The 17,309-nt window shown below is 40.7% G+C and overlaps 1 protein-coding gene across 1 annotated transcript; it reads left to right on the top strand.

Moving 5' to 3' along the window:
• Positions 1–3,470: 3,470 nt before the first annotated feature.
• vgf (VGF nerve growth factor inducible) lies at positions 3,471–11,713 on the top strand. The gene is made up of 2 exons (XM_085443598.1): positions 3,471–3,735; positions 7,412–11,713. The coding sequence occupies exon 2, from the start codon at positions 7,462–7,464 to the stop codon at positions 9,607–9,609; it is 2,148 nt and encodes a 715-aa protein (XP_085299724.1). The 5' UTR covers positions 3,471–3,735; positions 7,412–7,461; the 3' UTR covers positions 9,610–11,713.
• The last annotated feature ends 5,596 nt before the right edge of the window (positions 11,714–17,309 follow it).

The raw sequence follows: 17,309 nt of genomic DNA, 5'->3' as shown, positions 1-17,309 counted from the left end.
CTGGCCAAAAGAGGAGATAGAAGCCACTGACATGCATGCAGCACCCTAAGACTGTACACTAAGAAGGAGGAAGGTGGCCAAGGCTAGTGAGTGTCAGAACTGCAACCCAGGATGAGACAATGAACATCCACAAGTACTTCAGGAAGATGGCCACAACTGAGAGTGTGGTTAGTTAATATCTCAGGCAGCAGAAATTTGAGAAGAGGAGCATCATGGATCTACAGGACCCTGCATGGTATATACGGCCGGCAGAAGAAGTGGCTGATGTCCAGAAATCCTACCAGTGGCTGGACAAAGGTGAACTGAGAGAAAGGCACTAATCATGGCAGTGCAGGAACACACTCTGAGCACTAGACTTTACGGTCTATCACACAAGGCAAGACCCCAAGGGCGGGCTGTGCAAAGATGCCCCTGAGCACATATAACAACAGGGTGCTAGATGCTAGCAAACAGGACATACATGGAACGCCATAACCAAGTGGCTGGCATAGGATACAGAAACATCTGTGCTGAGTATGGCCTGGAAGTCTCGGGGTCAAAATGGAGCACGCCCCCCTAAGGTGCTGCAGTGTCTATGTTTTTTTATGGGATTATTAGGACGTGTATCATCACCTCATCACCTTGGATTTATTTTCCAGGGAAATTATGTTAAAATGGTCGGGCTTAAGATTCTCTGGTTTGTTTGCTTGTTTAAAATAAATCTTAGCTCGTTATACTGTCTCAGCAGGAATATTTTATGAGCTGGAACAATGTTTCTAACTTTGTTTACTTTTCCCTTTGAATTTGAATGCATCTGCTTGTAATCACACAAATTAGTCTGAGTTGGTGGGATTAATAAACATTTCTGAAAAGGGGTGTCTAAGAGTTGGACAAACATTCTGCATTTAAAGTCTTTTATACAATATACTCAATCCATCTTCCTTCATAATTCTGTTGAAAGGTATTTATATTGAAGAGGTAAATCACAACAAGTGTGATTCAGTTAGCACTGTTAACACACAGCATGAAATGTGTGTATTTTTGATTCAGTCCAGTGTAAAATTGGGCAAAATCCTCTATATTCCATAATGTGTGGCCAAAATATATAAAGAAAAAAAACCCAAAAGGCCCACATTAGGAGTTTATTTACCTTTTTTGTAAAAGAATAAGTGATGGAACTTGCTCTTTATTTATTTACCATAGATCTGTAGTTCTACTATATGGTCCAGTTTTTGTTTTTTTCTTTCCTGTGTAAAAGTCAAAAGCACTCAGTGGGTGGGTTGGTGGGGGTAAGGGGGAAATGTTTTTCATGTCTCTCCAAATGTACAGTTATATTAGGCTCTAGGTTGAATGGTCCAGCAGTCAGAAATATCCTGTAGTCTTCTGTCATTTGACGACAGGTCAGCGTAGTCACTCCACACACCAGTTTCAAAGTGGCACAGAAATCCACACCCTTGCACATACAGATGCATCTGTGTGGCAAGTGGAGCTATATGAAATATATAGAGATGCAACTTAAAACTTTAATGGCGCAGTTTAACTTAGATAAGAATCCCAATAGTTAAGAATTATAATAATTACCCTGACTGGCAAGTAAAAGAAAAGGTTTCAAGTTTAGTAAAGTTCAGAACAATGACAACTGTTGTTTACCTAAAAAACATTCTTATTTTCACATTTCACTAGTTGTGCACGTCCAGTAGCTATACACCCCACAGATGGAGAACCACTGGGTTAATTGGTGATTCCAAATTGGCCTTGGGTGTGATTGTTGGTGCGGATACACTAAAAGTTGATTCTGTTCATCTGGACGTAGCGTTTTCAGATGGAGAAATGTTTCGTCCTTCATCCAAGTGACATCTTCAGTCTCAGCTCACTGCGGGTTTCCTGCATTGATATATTGCAGAGATACCTGTAAAGACTAGCATGCCCAACCACAGTGAGATTAAACTGCTAACAAAAAACTAGAAGACTAGTCTACGGACTTTCAAAAACTATGCTTGTCATCCAGATTCATAACAGGAACTCTTCACCTGGTGTTAATAAAGGTTAACTGACAGAGCTAAACTTTGAGAACTGATGAATTTTATCTTGTATTATTTAGAGAAAATGTAGTCGTGGTGATCACTGAGTGATGATACGTTTTGAACAAACATTGGATTGGATATTTTTTAGTTGGCACATCATCAGTTTTATTCTTTGACATTTATATTTCAAGCTGATTTATACTCTTTATATTGTAAGCAAAAAACTTTACAATAATACAGAGAAAACGAGACGAGCCTCTTTGAGCAAATACTTTATATTAGAAGGTGAAGAAACTATACATAGAGTATAAAGAAAACAGAAAACTCCAGTAATCATGTGACCCCCTGTGAGCAAGCATTTAAATGAAGATTATGAATCCATGATGATGCATCATGAGAAGCCATCAACAGCTTATTGCAATGTGACCAAGGGAGGCAGATGATGGAGAAAAGCAGTCCAAATATCAATGGTTTAAAAGTAAATGTACATAACGACACCGTGAGGCAACGGTTGTGACTTGGTGTTATGCAAATAAAAAGTGGTAATAAAAAAGTTGGACAGTCTATGAGATGAAGGAGAAGTAGCCAGGAACACTGGTAGGGCACGTGCATTGCAAAAAGAAAGGTGGAAAAGAAAAAGTGTGTTGCACGTGAGATTGGACAGTATGGAAGGAGAATTGGACTTCTATGAATTGGCTAGACAGAGAGCGTGCGCTTGGAAACAGGAAGTGCAGAAGATTAATTAAGAGGGAGTTGAGGCAACTATGAAAATAATAAAGAGTAGAAAAGTTCCCCAAAAGTTGATTCTGTTCATCTGGATGTTTTCAGTGGGAGGAACAGATGATGTCTCAGCTGACTGCAGGTTTCCCCAAACTTAAAAACTGTACGTTTGCACAATAACTGAAACCAGCACCACTGAATGAAAGGTTCAGATGATGCAGCTGTAGCAGTGCGGAAATATCTAAGAGAGGGCAGTGGACTTTTAACCAGACATTTTAACACAAAACTGGAGACGCTGATGAATGCAGAATTGCACCAGTGAACAGAAGGATGGAGATGATGATCCATGAAAAATAAATGTATTTATTTACTAAAACTGAGCCCTTTCACGGCTTATTAGGAGAGCTATTTTTGCCTCCATTGTCACACACCAGTGCACAGCATCCTTAAGCTCTGATGGCACACAAACGTGAGACAGCCGCAGAAATAAGCGTGTCTATGTCTAAAGAAAACCCCAAATGTTCCCTCTTGCACTCCGGTTTGCCCGTGAAAGCTTGGACCAGCTCTCTGAGGTTGCACCATGAATTACGAATATTCTGTTTATTCAACAGCAGCACTGCAGCTAATTGGTCTGATAAAATAGGGGAGGAGGGATAAGATAAGGTCGGTGGGGTGCAGAAAAATCTTATGAATGAAATCCAGTCTATTGACGTCAATGGGGACCTTGACGCAAGGATCACGTGTGTGCGGAAGGAGGGGGTAGAAGACAGCCGCAGCCTCTGTCCGTAGTCCTGAAAATACACGAATTAGGTTCTGACTCCTGTGATAGGAGCACACGAAGAGTCCGAAACCCTGCGACATACAACAATAACAGTAACAAGGATTAACAGCACGTTACAACACGGCACGCGTCACGACGAGCACGGAGTGGATGACTGCAGGACTTCAGCAGCTGTGTGACGTGACGAGGAGGGAAAGCAGGAATTCCCCCGCCGCACACACTGAACTGCAAGTAAGCGGCAACTTATTTTGCATTAAAGCATTTAACCTTGTGCTCTCCGAAAGAAGTACTGTTGCTCATTAATATAAGCGTTCTTAGAAATACTCATAAATGTTTGAAATATTGCAACAAAATTATGATGTCACGCTACAGCTTTGTAGTCAAAGCAAAGCGAGGCGCAGGAAATGTGCAAAATATATAGAAAATGCAGAAAAAGGTGGTAATGCCTGCTGTGTGATGGGTTGGAGGAGGTTTAGTAGATGAATCGGAAGTATTTATGTTCGTCCCAAACTGTGGCACATTTAATTGATTTTATTGAATAAAAATCAATTAGGCCCCAGTCAATATTTTGCGGACACGCAGGCGGTTCGTAAGTCAGGCGTCACGTTGAAGTGGATTTGTGCACTGATGGCAGCTTAAAGTATTGTTATTTGATGTGGTCAAAATTCATTGTTTATAATCAACCGTGTCTGCTCCTACAACCCCTCCTACTTCTCATCTTCAGCCACATCATCTCAATCATCGTCATTTCCAGCAATCATATCCTAGACTGAAACAACTGCACTGTAAAATAAGTAGACTGAAGCTGTAACCGCGGGGACATTCGCATTAAAAACCACAGAGACAACGGCAACCTTTTGTCTCTGCATAACACTGACGTCCATGTTAGTCTGAGATAATGTTGTTTACATGTGAAGTGCGAGTTGCGGGGAGGTTACTGTCGAACAGAGTCTGAGGTGGCTGTATGCTCATGTTTATTTGCTTTTCTGGGAACTGTGACCTGCTGCAACAGTGCAAACAACAGAGTCATCTCGTTGTGCCAAACAATGATTACATTTAAACGGTTAAAAATAACTTGTTGACCTGAAACCTATCAAAAATAGGCCAATCATATCTCAGCATCACCGTTCGATAAAATTACTTGAAGTAACCAAAAAGGAAGGGCTTGATGACAAAATGGGTACAATTACACAGAGTGATGAAGACACTTCAAAAGCCTCTTCATAAATCCTGCTCAGTACAGTCTACTCACGAATATAAGTACATGTATTAGACATTAAACAACAACAACAACACACGAGAACATGTGAAATCCCTTTTTTGGCACAGCCCAGCCTCCACCGCAGGATATGCTGTTCCTGTATCTCCGAAGTGTGTTTACTGCAACTAAAAACAAAAGGATTTTAGCAACTATTTACTAATATACTGATAGAACTGTTGGGTGATTTAACAAACAAAAAGGTTTGTGGTAATTAGCTGAGAACGAAATGACATTAAACTTGAATTGTTTTGCTTTAATAGGGATAAAAAAATCTCACCGTACAACTGGTTGTTTAGGTATTCTTAGAAAATACATTTGAGTTTGCTGTTCCTGCGCATTTTTACAGTGTTTAACTGCTGCATGTGGCACATGGCGATGCAGGCAGGCGGTGGCTTCTGAAAACAAGAGCAGCTTTTTCTGATGGTGTAAACGACTCGGTGTGATAAACGTCTTACCCGTTCCAAAGACGGCATGGCAGTGAATGCGCACCGGTTTGGTTGTTGCGGATTTCAAGATATTTCACTTGTTGCACTCTGGGTTCAACATTGCAGCACCAAGCAGAGCAGCGCGTCAGCAGCAGCGACATTGAGAGATGATTTATTTGATCATGTTTTACGTTTTTTCACTATTTTTCTGCTTCTGCTATCGCTCGCTGCTCTATTCCGGCCCACTTGTCAACCAATCAACATTCAGCAGTCACATATCATCCGCTTCCAGCGACGCGCAGTTAGGATCTTCGAGGACTGCAGGTAGCGCGTCTTGCGTGCGTGAAAACCCACGCCTCCTCTGCCCGGTTTAGTTAACTATAACTACCTTGGTTAGTTACTCCTACACTAGATTCAGGTACACACGCGAAAACGCAGAAAGTGAAAACCAGCTGTGCTCTTAGTGTTGCACGGAAACATTGCTCTAGTGCTAGAGCACAGCGTCACGTCCCTCAGTCCTCACTGCGCGAGCTTCTGTTTTCTGTTTGTTTTGTGTTCTGTCTCCACTTTCCTATTTCCCTGTGTGTGTGTGTGTGTGTGTGTGCGCGCGCGCGCACACGCGCGCGCGCGCATCAGTCAATGTCTGTCAGGACCTCGTCTGGGCTGCTTCACGCAGGATTTGTGTGTTATTCATGTGTTATTGTATTTCAAATTATAGCGTCACATAATTTCACGTTCACACTTTCCCTCATTCACAGAATTTCTGTGCCACACTACAAATTTTGGTATCGATCCAATACAAAGCAAATACAGGGCCAGTATTGCTGAAGTTACTCAGCAGCTAATTGGGGGAGAATAGTTTGCCATGACTTATGAGATGATTTCTCAATTTGCAAATTCTGAACACATTTTAATCACCACTGTGATTGTTACTTTCCACAATAATTAGCTGACACAACAAAACACACCTTTCAGCTTTTCATGTTTTCAAACTTGGTTTTTGGAGACTTGGAATTAAAAAAATTCTGAATCTAAAGCACAGAAAGTTTGCACGTTTTTCAGAGTGCGTGTTTGAGGTTTAGTTTTTCCAAAGAAATGATTAACACAGTTCAGCGGGCTACATACTGAACTTGAAGGATAAAAGCAAAGTATTGATCCAATCGTGCTAGTATCGATCTGGTATCGATGCTATCGATATTTGGATCAATCCGCCCAACTCTACAATTCGGTTGGATGCGGGTGGAGAAAGGTTTTTACCTTCAGGAGATGTGCAGTCCTCCAAGATCCTTACTGCTTGTCACTGGAGCTGGACTTCTGAAGAAGGTTGATTGTTAGCAAGTGGGCCAGAAGAGAGCAGGGAACAATATCAGAGTTCACCAGAACAGGAGAATTTAAAAAAACTTCAAAGAGCAAAATGTAAATCATGAAAAGTGCAGACAATGGACACTTTCATTGTTTTAACTCTCAGGTTCACTTCAGGTCCCTGTGTGTTATAACTTATGTTACAACTCTTTTTTGTGAACAACTCTAGGAGTAGGGATGGGACTCGAGATGTTCAGTTCCTTGGATTCGTCAAATTTGCTCACCTATCAGTTCCACGTGCACTTACCAGTGCCTTCATTTAAAGGAAATGGCCCTACAGTTCCTCCTGGCTGACTTAACAAAACAAACAACAAAACAAAACAATAAAAGAAGTATAAACCTACAAATAAAACTTGTGAATAACCCAAAAATATATGTAAATCAACAACAACCCCTAGCAAACTTCAAAGTAATAAAAAAAGAATAAATAGCTCCAACAAGAATCGATAATTGATAAGTGATATTGACAATGGAATCTGCATCACTCAGCTCTCATCAGTTTCCATCCCTACGTGTCAGCTCCCAAAACTTTTGGTGACATCTAATAAAAGTAACAGATTTAATGAGATTAATTTCAAATTCATAAAATGAAACGGGACAAAAGGTTTACTAAAGTGTAAACACAGTATGCATTTTTTAGAATATCTTTTCATGGGAGCAATATGTGTGATAGGAGTGGAATGGCTAGTCAAGCACCAGGAGAAGAAACGGTCATGGTTACACTAAAAGTTGTGATTAACTGCAGATAGAAAACAAGCTTTAGCCATCATATGTGGTACTCACTCATTCACTCATCAAACCCACATATACATCCTTGCATTCTCAGTGAAGATTTGATTCTGTTTCTTCTCTTTTCCAGGGATTTCTGATCTCCTTCACCGCTCACAGAAAGTCCTGTTCTGGCTAGCCATGACTAGATACCATAATCCCTCAAGTGCTTTAATACGGCTGCTTCTTCTGACAGCAGCATCCTTTCTCCATCTGTCCACCTCCAATCCTCTCAGCACCCTTGACAAGCCATACCAACATATGTCAGGGCTGACTGTGTCTGGATATAGGAATATAGGTGGTGAAGAAAGCCAGCCAATGCAGAGACAAGAGGAAGCAGAGCATGAAGAAGAGCTTTTTAAAAATGTTGATCCCAAAAAACTAGCAGCAGTTTTACTAGAGGCACTGAATAATTCAAAAGCAGAGCAAATGAGCGAAGGAGAGGGGCGTGATGGAATGGAAGAAGAGATGACGGCAGAGAAAGAGGAATATAAAAACAAAGATTCGTACAGAAAATTGAGAACGATTGAGGGAGCAGACCGAGACAGAGACGGACGACAAGAGTTAGAGCTGCTAATGGCGACACAGGGGAAGGAGCAGGAAACGGGGGAAGAGGAAGAGAGGAAGAAAGCAGAAAAAGAAGAGGAGCTGACCGAGAGGGTGACCAGTCGTACTACAAGCCACACAGTCGAAATAGCAAGAGAGAAGCCTCCCACTGGCTCAGATGGAAGAGGCGATAATGGACAGAGTACTGGTTCCCAGCAGGGATCAACCAGCCCTGATCAAGCCAGTAGTGAGGAGGAGGAACAGCTCAGCCCTGAGGAGCTAAAAAGTCTTGAGATGATGATGAAGGAATTCCCTGCTTTGAATGTGCCCATTAAGAGGGAAGGAGACTCTGAGCAAAGTCACAGAGAAAGCAGAGACTACAGCTACAACGACATCATGCCCATAAATAAAGGCAGTGACCTTGCTATCACTAAGAAAAAGCTTAAATGGCAAGAAGAGACGCAGAAAGCTCTCAGCTTCCCAAAGTTCAGAGGAGATAATTTTATGGATGAATTTGATGACAGTAATCATAACTCAGCAGACCTCCAGGCTCCAAGAGAACAGACGATGGAAGATGATGATCCAGACGAGGAGGAGGAAGAAGATGAGGAGGTGTTGAGTCCAGAGGAAGAGGAGGCTCAGGCCAAAGGTGAGCAGGAGGAGATGAGGAGACAGGCAGCTGAGGCACAAAGAGCCAAGATGGAGGAGGAGATGCTAGCTGATATTGCCTCAGACATGCTGCTGCGGTACATGGTCAAACAGAATAACGGGAACAAGCAGTACAGCTCTTCTCTCTCCAGCGCTGCAGAGGATAAAAGGTCTGACGAAGAACAGGAAGTCACAGAGGAAGACGATATTGATCCTCAGACCATTGACAAGCTTATAGAGATCTCCAGCAAGCTCCACCTCCCTGCTGATGATGTGGTGGACATCATCAGTGACGTGGAGAAGAAGAAGAAGAAAGACTTGTCGCCTGACGTGATATCAGGTTGGCGACGACCTTTATCCCCCATATCTTCACCATTTTCATCGGAATCACAGATTTCAAGCAATCAAAATGACATTCCCGCCTCTAACCAACCATTTCCAGCAGCTCATTTCCTCAAAACTTGGTTGCAGAAGAAAAATCCAACAAGATCAGAGGATCTCTGGAACAAACCTGCAAAACCTCAGCTTGGCAATCAAAATATCTGGGCCCAGCCTCCTGTGCCGATCAAACAGGACCTCTGGCTCACGTCACCTAAAGCTGCTTGGACTAGATATCCTCACTATCCCCTTTTCCCCCACACTTATCCTTCCTACTACCAGAAGAAGCCCTACAAAGGCTACCCCATCTATGTTCCTCCTGCACCCAGACTTAAACCCTATTACTTGATCCTTAAGCCCGCTCTCACTCTCAACAACTTCCTCACTCATTCAGTGGATGATGTTTATGCTTTTTCTCCCAAAAGGCGATACAACAGCTGGGTCCAACCTAAGCTGAGGAAACCCCCTACAGGCCAACAGCAGAAGTCTTACTACACCAGATACCCTCTCTCTTTGTACCCTTGGACATTTCAGCCAGCGTCCAACCCCAAACTACATCCACTTCCCAGAATCCATTCTCAGCAGAAGCAGCTGTATTACTCAGCCCCAGCGCCTGCAGATTATTATGTGGCTGGAAAGCAGCCAGACAGTAACTATGATGATCTGGAGAAATACATACAGCAGATATCCATGAAGAAGCCATACATGATGGACTGAGTACAGACATGAGAAGAAGGACGAGAAGAAGAAGAGCCACAAGCAGAAAAGAGTGTATTTATTTATGTTAAAGTATTTAGGTGGTTTTTCATATGTAATAAGTTTCCTGTAATCATTTTGATTGGTTATGATTGAGACAAGGACACCACAGAAGACTTTTCCCCAGAGGTGGTCTGGATAAAACGGATGAAAGATGTACAACTGCACTCATTTCCTTTGCTATCCTTTAACTTTTCTTGACAACATTCTCTATATGGACATTTTAAAATGCCAACAAAGGAGGATGTTTAAATATGCTGTTACCTGTACCGAAGGCCTTTTTCAGAATCAGTCAGATGAATTTGAAAACATTTATTCCCATGTTGGCTCTACTGTCAGGAATGATAGTTTTGGCATTAAAATTTGAAAATTATCAAATTAAAATAGTTTCCTCAAAATTATGCCTGGCCAAAAGATACCAAAAGTCCCCCCTCAGTGGAAGGAAATAGCCCCCAAAGGCAGGGTGTCCATACATTCTTTCACTATCACCTCTTAGAAATCAAAAGCCACTCCCTATAATTATCTTTTAAATGACCACATGTTTATGTAAATGTATCAGTTTTTTATTGTTCATATAAAAGGATAAATTTTTGATGGAAAGCACGTTTCTGTGAATGTATACTCACACATATCCACCAAAGCTCTTTATAATAAAACATAATGCATCAAAAAGCCAGACTACCACCAATATAATAGCTTGGATGACTCATTCTTTTGCATAACTTCAACAACCTTGTTGCTACGGTGATAACAAATTCAGCCAAACCCTGGCTAGAAAACAGTCCAGTGTTTTACACGTCCTGCTATTGGAGGAGGATGTAATGGTGGAGCCATACTGATCTTTTCATGGAGATATTTAAAAGCAAAAGAATAATTCTACATTTTCAGTCACTCTCAACAGATTCCTTAGAAGCAGCAGTTTGCATTTAATACATTACTTTTCTAAGCAAGATGGCCTTTGTAGTTTTTTAGTAAATGTTACAAGTTTCTATTTTACAAGAAGTGTTGTTGGCACTAAGTGCTCTGAAATCCCAGTTTCACACATTTTTTTTAAACTTTTATTTTATTCGTTCTTTTTTAAATTTGTCATTTTTAAATTCAGTTTTAATTCAGCTTATTTTTCCCATTTTTCCCATTATCCAAATGTTGATTATAGGAAAACTCTCCTGTAATGGTGGTTCAGTGTTTAGTAACATCCCTTCACCTCATATCAAGAAGGCTCTAGTTTCAAATCTCCTAATTAGTGAGAATCCCACAATGAAAAACATACATGATACATGTACTGGTTCTAAATTTGCCAAAGTACGAATGCAAGGCAGGTCAAATGCAGATCAAATGTGTAAGTGTAGGGAATAAAACAATGCAAGAACAGAGTAAAATGGTAAGGTTTGGTGTGAAGCACTTTGTGTGGTCAGTCAGACTAAAGTGCATAATGCAAATGTTCTCACCATCTTAACAGTTTGCTCATGTTTATGTTTGCTCCACATTTCCAAACATTTTTCAATGACAATGACACAAAAAGAAACTTTGTACAGCCTGATTTTCGTTTTCACATGGATACTAATAATAATTCATCAATAAAAACTTTCTTTTGCTACTTTTTCTATTTTTCCAATCGAAAAGAGGTTTTCCACTTTGGCTTGTTGGTGTTCATCTTTGTCATCATCAAGGTATCAGCACAGCATCTTGGCATTGAAAGTGTCATAGAAAAAAGTAACCATGAGCTACGAGTAACAAAAAGAATGAACTGAACTTTTGTCATTTTTAATGATTTGTTGCTTTTTTTATGCTTTTCTTTTTGGCTTATTAATAAAGAAAGGGGCTGAGACACAGTAGAGGGTACAATGTCTGCACGTTTATGTATACTTGCATCTGGAAAATAACTTTTTTTAAAGACATTTATGCATCAATGAAAAAAGTATAAAAAAAATCTTAAAGCTGAATGAAACAAAAACGTCAGTGTACCTACTACTAACTGTTTGCGTCATGTATGCAATGAGTGTTACCAACGCTCTTTCTAGATGTAACTCATTGTAACCGCTGTAATAAATATGTGTTTGCTGGATGTAAATGTCCATGTCAATTACTATTTTACTACACATAAAGAAATAAAGAAAAATATTTTTATTAAAAAAAATGTTTCATTTTGGACACAAAGAGACTGTGAGAGAGAGACAGCAACAGCAAAGTCGTCATCTCATCGAACCTGGACACTTTGGTCGGCAACATGTGTGACTTTGGTGACCAAAGTAAAGCTGAACACTTCTGATGGTGAGCTTGCAGTTGTCACATCACGACAGTGATTATCAGTATAGGCTTTTCCCTACTGTCTGTTTGCTGAGTGCCTGACTGACTGCCTTTGTGTATTCATCAGTGTTCTCAGTCTTGAAAAGAGTGCTAGATTCAATAAACTGCTCAACCAGGACGGTAAAGATCATTCTCGGGCTGCTACCAGAATGCATGATGTACTGTGCTCGCTTGGACCATATTTGTGCCAGTCCAATTTGGTTGAAGTATGATCATAATCATGAGCAGCTCAATAGAGAACTGCAGTCTTACTTCCCAACATACATGTCTGTGCGGGCCAGCAGTATGCATATATGGATGGACTTTGAGGCTGGGACAACCTACACTTATCCTATGTAGCCCCAAGAGAATGTGCTTGTCCAGGGTCTCATTGGGGCCCAACTATGTGAAAAAACCCACACAAGTAACACTGTGGATTAGCCGATGCAGGCCTGACAAGAGCCCCCACGACAATCTTCTGTGAGTGCACGACCAACCACTCCACACCAGCTACTCTGCTCTGGAAAAAACTGGATATTACCAATTCTGTTTTGAGACGTGAAGACAGAGACACCAGCAACCGTAGTGAATTGTCTTGCATGGGCCAGAGCAGGCAACACTGAAGCTATCGCCTGCTATGGAAATTTTCAGGGGAGCACCTGGTCTTGTTAGGAGAGATGGCATCCATCCACTTTGGATGGAGCAGCTCTTATTTCTGTAACCTTCTGGAGCAGGAAGCAGGGTTGCAGTCTTACAAATTTCTTTGCAGTTTCTCTCCTCCTGTTGTCCCCCAAATCCCCATCCCCTTAGAGACTGTGTCTGGTCCCCGACCACCAAAAAACAAAAATCCACAGAAAATGAAAGGAAAAACAATATAACAACATACTGCACTAACGAGTAAAACAGTGCAAGTCTCTCTGTCTTCTAAGTCCCTGTTAGTACATGAATTAATAATTGATCAACATGCTGATTATTCTACCTTACAGAAACCTGTTTACATCAGGATGATTATGTAAGTTGATAGGTTTGTAGCATAAACCTATTCGCTGGAACGTTGAAGGCAATATGATTACACCGCAAAGCAAGACACAAATCATCATCATCATCAACTTTATTTATAAAGCACTTTAAAACAACCACAGCTGACACAAAGTGCTGTACATTGGAACTGTAAAATAAAATTACATGAGATATAAATAAAAAACAAATAAAAGAAGAGTGAAATCATTAATTAAATAACTACTGCATTAAAAAAGAAACTAAGTCTCACTGAGGTTAAAAGCCAAGGAATAAAAGTGGGTTTTAAGACGTGATTTAAAAGTGGACAGTGAAGGGGCCTCTCTAACATGCATGGGCAAATTATTCCATAATTTTGGAGCCACAATAGAGAAGGCCCTGTCCCCTCTGAGCTTCCTCCTGGATCTCGGTACCTCCAGGAGCAGCTGGTCAGCTGACCTGAGAGACCGACAGGGTATGTGGGGATGAAGAAGCTCAGAGAGGTAAGGCGGGGCAAGACTGTGTAGACATTTAAAAACAAACATAAGAATTTTAAAATTAACTCTAAAAGACACAGGCAGCCAGTGCAGAGAGGCCAGCACGGGGGTTATATGCTCTCTTTTTCGAGTTCCTGTTAGGAGTCGTGCAGCCGCATTTTGAACCAGCTGCAGACGTGAGAGCAATGACTGACTGACCCCCACATAAAGTGAGTTACAGTAGTCCAGGCGGGAAGAAATAAAAGCATGGATCACTGTTTCAAGGTGCTGCCTCGAAAGAAAAGATTTTAGTCTTGCCAGTCGCCTTAAATGATAAAAACTGGACTTCACCACTGCTCTGATTTGGTTGTCCAATTTAAAATCACTGTCCAACTTAAAACCAAGGTCAGTAACAACAGATTTAAAATAGACTTCCAGGGATCCTAAAACAACAGAGGAGGACTCACAGGGACCACTGGGTCCAAACACCAACACTTCTGTTTTCTTTTTATTAAAATTTAAAAAGTTTCGAGCCAACCAAGCTTTAATGTCATCTAGACATGTCAAGAGAGGTTTTATGGAGATGGATAGGCAAGCTTCTTCATGTTACTCGTGCACGGGAGAGAACCGGACAAACGCCGTTCCTTCGCTTGGCCCCAGTTGCTCTCCTCCGTTCTCCCGTACCACTGTCCTGTCCTTAGGTTACATGAATATGCATAGGTTCATTAACATATGACGTCTACATACACACAAAGAGTACCTTGCCCGTGTGTGTGTGTGTGTGTGTGTGTGTGTGTGTGTGTGTGTGTGTGTGTGTGTGTGTGTGAGGTACTGCTGATCAAAGGGTCATAAAAGCACACAAGCAAACATCCTTGGTCAGGAAGAGGGTAGACCCCCCCTCATCCTAGATAACACAGTAAGGAAGTCCAGCAGTTCATTTATACACAAAAAGCACTTAGACTAGAACAGACGTAGCTACGTTAATCCTACCATAACACAATTAAACAAGGTACGACCTCTCCCATGCTCCCAGGATGTAGGTGTGCATTCCTGGAATGCACACCAAGCCTTTGCGGCCTGCTAAAGATCACACATCCTATCACTACACAAGTGATTATACACCTCTAAGCATATATGGTTAAATATTTCTAAGCATAAATGACAATCAACAATACAAACTCTAACATAAGTGATAATGAATAAACACTAACTGTCTGAATCCTCGAAGCACAGGCCGAGGAGGGGGTGTGGCAGCAATCTTCCACACTAAAGACCAGACAGAGTTTTGAAAGCCTGATGCATTTTTCAACCAAACCTGAAAACTCAAAAGCCAGTTCTTTTGCTGCTGTTATCTATCATCCACCTGGACCTTACTCTGATTTCTCTGACTTTTTATCTAATTTCCCTCAGTGTGGGATTAAATACATTTTATATCTATTTCCAATATTAGACTCAACTGAATTTTTTAAATGTGTAAAAGAAACCATCCACCACGTTATTCACACTCTAGACCTATTCTGACAAATGGCATAAAACCTGAACATCTAACAATATTCTCCAAAGATCCTCTTTTGCCCGGTCATTTCCTAATACCATTCACATTTACAATTATGGATTATACAGCAGTGAGGAATTCATTTCATTACGGTAGACACCTTTCAGAAAGTGCTTACTTTTAATTCCTCCACTTTTCTTTTCTTCAATTGCATGCATCATCTTGTGTATATCATTATCTTGTTAATGGTTTTACATCTTCACTGCGTATGAGTGTGGATTCTGTGGATCCTCAGCAGAGGTAGCAAAAGTACAGACTTAAATAGAACTACACATACTACTGTTGACAAATACTCTAGTAAAAGTTGAAGTACTGATTCAACTTCTTTACTCAAGTAAAAGTGAAAATGTAGCTCTTTTGAGGATATCTCTACCAGCTGTGCAAAGTGAACCTTGTGTAATAATAAAATTTGTAGATGGGAATACAAAATTTAATTTAGTCTAAATTTTAATTCTAGTAAATGCACTCGGCTTGAGTCAACTAAGTAGAACAAAGAAAAGGAAGGAACATCTGTTTTTAAAAATTCATCATGAGGAAATTAATCACGTCACGATTATTTCTACTGAGAGCTAACAAACAAACAAACCAAAAAATCATCCACTTTAACCCCTGATAGTTTTGCCTGTTTGTTTATTTTGTTTTTTACCTCTTTTTATGCCACATCTGCTGGTCATTAATACACAAAAAGGATTGCTTTTCATGAGTTACAGGTTCAGATTGGTTTGATGTTGATGAAGGACCAATGTGACGTGAAATAACAACTGAAATGCTTCAAACAAAAAGTTAGGAGCATTGAAAATATAAGGAGTAGAAAGTACAGATGTTTGGTTAAAAATGTAGGGAGTAAAAGTAAAACTAACTAATCCAGTATAGTTTTTTTTTCCAGCACGATAACCAGGCTGACAAAAAGTCAGAGCTCCGTTGAGCCAAACATTCCTTTAACCTTAACCAGCAATAACTTCATGAATTTTGTCACAAATAAAATGTTAACCATTAGCGAAAAAAGTGACTCATTTCAGGGCTGCTGATATTTATTTAGACTCTCCAATTAGATTCTCCAACTGATCTTTCTTAGCTCACTTCAATAATTACTTTCTCCAAACGATCAGCGCCTCTAACAGTGGACTCGTCTCTGTGCTTGTCCTGCTAGACCTCAGTGCAGCGTTCGTTACTGTCGACCATACATTCTGTTTACATTATACATGCTTCCCTTAGGCAGCATCATTAGAAGACATAGCATACATTTTCACTGCTATGCAGATGACACCCAGCTCTATCTGTCCATGAAGCCAGATAACACACACCAATGAGTTAAACTGCAGGAATGTCTTAAAGACATAAAGACCTGGACGGCCGCTAACTTTCTGCTTCTTAATTCAGATCAAACTGAGGTTATTGTACTCGGCCCTGAAAATCTTAGAAATATGGTATCTAACCAGATTCTTACTCTGGATGGCATTACCGTGGCCTCCAGTAACGCTGTGAGGAACCTTGGAGTCATTTTTGACCAGGACATGTCCTTCAACGCACATATTAAACAAATATGTAAGACTGCTTTCTTCCATTTGTGCAACATCTCTAAAGTTAGAAATATCCTGTCTCAGAGTGACGCTGAAAAACTAGTTCATGCATTTATTACTTCCAGGCTGGACGACTGTAATTCATTATTATCAGGATGTCCAAAAAACTCGCTGAAAAGCCTTCAGCTAATCCAAAATGCTGCAGCAAGAGTCCTGACAGGGACTAGAAAGAGAGAGCAGATTTCTCCTGTTTTGGCTTCGCTTCATTGGCTTCCTGTTGAATCCAGAATTCAAAATCCTGCTCCTCACATACAAGGTCTTAAATAATCAGGCCCCATCTTATCTTAATGACCTTGTAGTACCATATCACCCTATTAGAGCGCTTCGCTCTCGCTCTGCAGGCCTACTTGTTGTTCCTAGAGTATTTAAAAGTAGAATGGGAGGCAGAGCCTTCAGTTTTCAGGCCCCTCTTCTGTGGAACCAGCTTCCAGTTTGGATTCAGGAGACAGACACTATCTCTACTTTTAAGATTAGGCTTCAAACTTTCCTTTTTGCTAAAGCATATAGTTAGGGCTGGACCAGGTGACCCTGAATCCTCCCTTAGTTATGCTGCAATAAATGTAGGCTGCCGGGGGATTCCCATGATGCATTGAGTTTTTCCTTTCCAGTCACCTTTCTCACTCACTATGTGTTACAGTTTTTTCTGAATGCTTAAACCCTAACTGTGATTCCTGTAGCACAATCTCTAAAACTATTCAGACTTATAGCAAAACCACTCACTGAGTTTGCAAAACTAAAAGCACAAAAACTGCTTTGCACTCAGTTTGC

This window comes from Copadichromis virginalis, linkage group LG3 (genome assembly GCF_057382275.1).
Source record: "Copadichromis virginalis isolate Kocher_CV1m ecotype Utaka linkage group LG3, C_Virginalis_male_GT1.1, whole genome shotgun sequence".
In the NCBI taxonomy this organism is placed as follows: Eukaryota; Metazoa; Chordata; class Actinopteri; order Cichliformes; family Cichlidae; genus Copadichromis; species Copadichromis virginalis.
The sequence above is the reverse complement of the archived record's forward strand: the minus strand, read 5'-3'. Positions and strand labels throughout refer to the sequence as shown.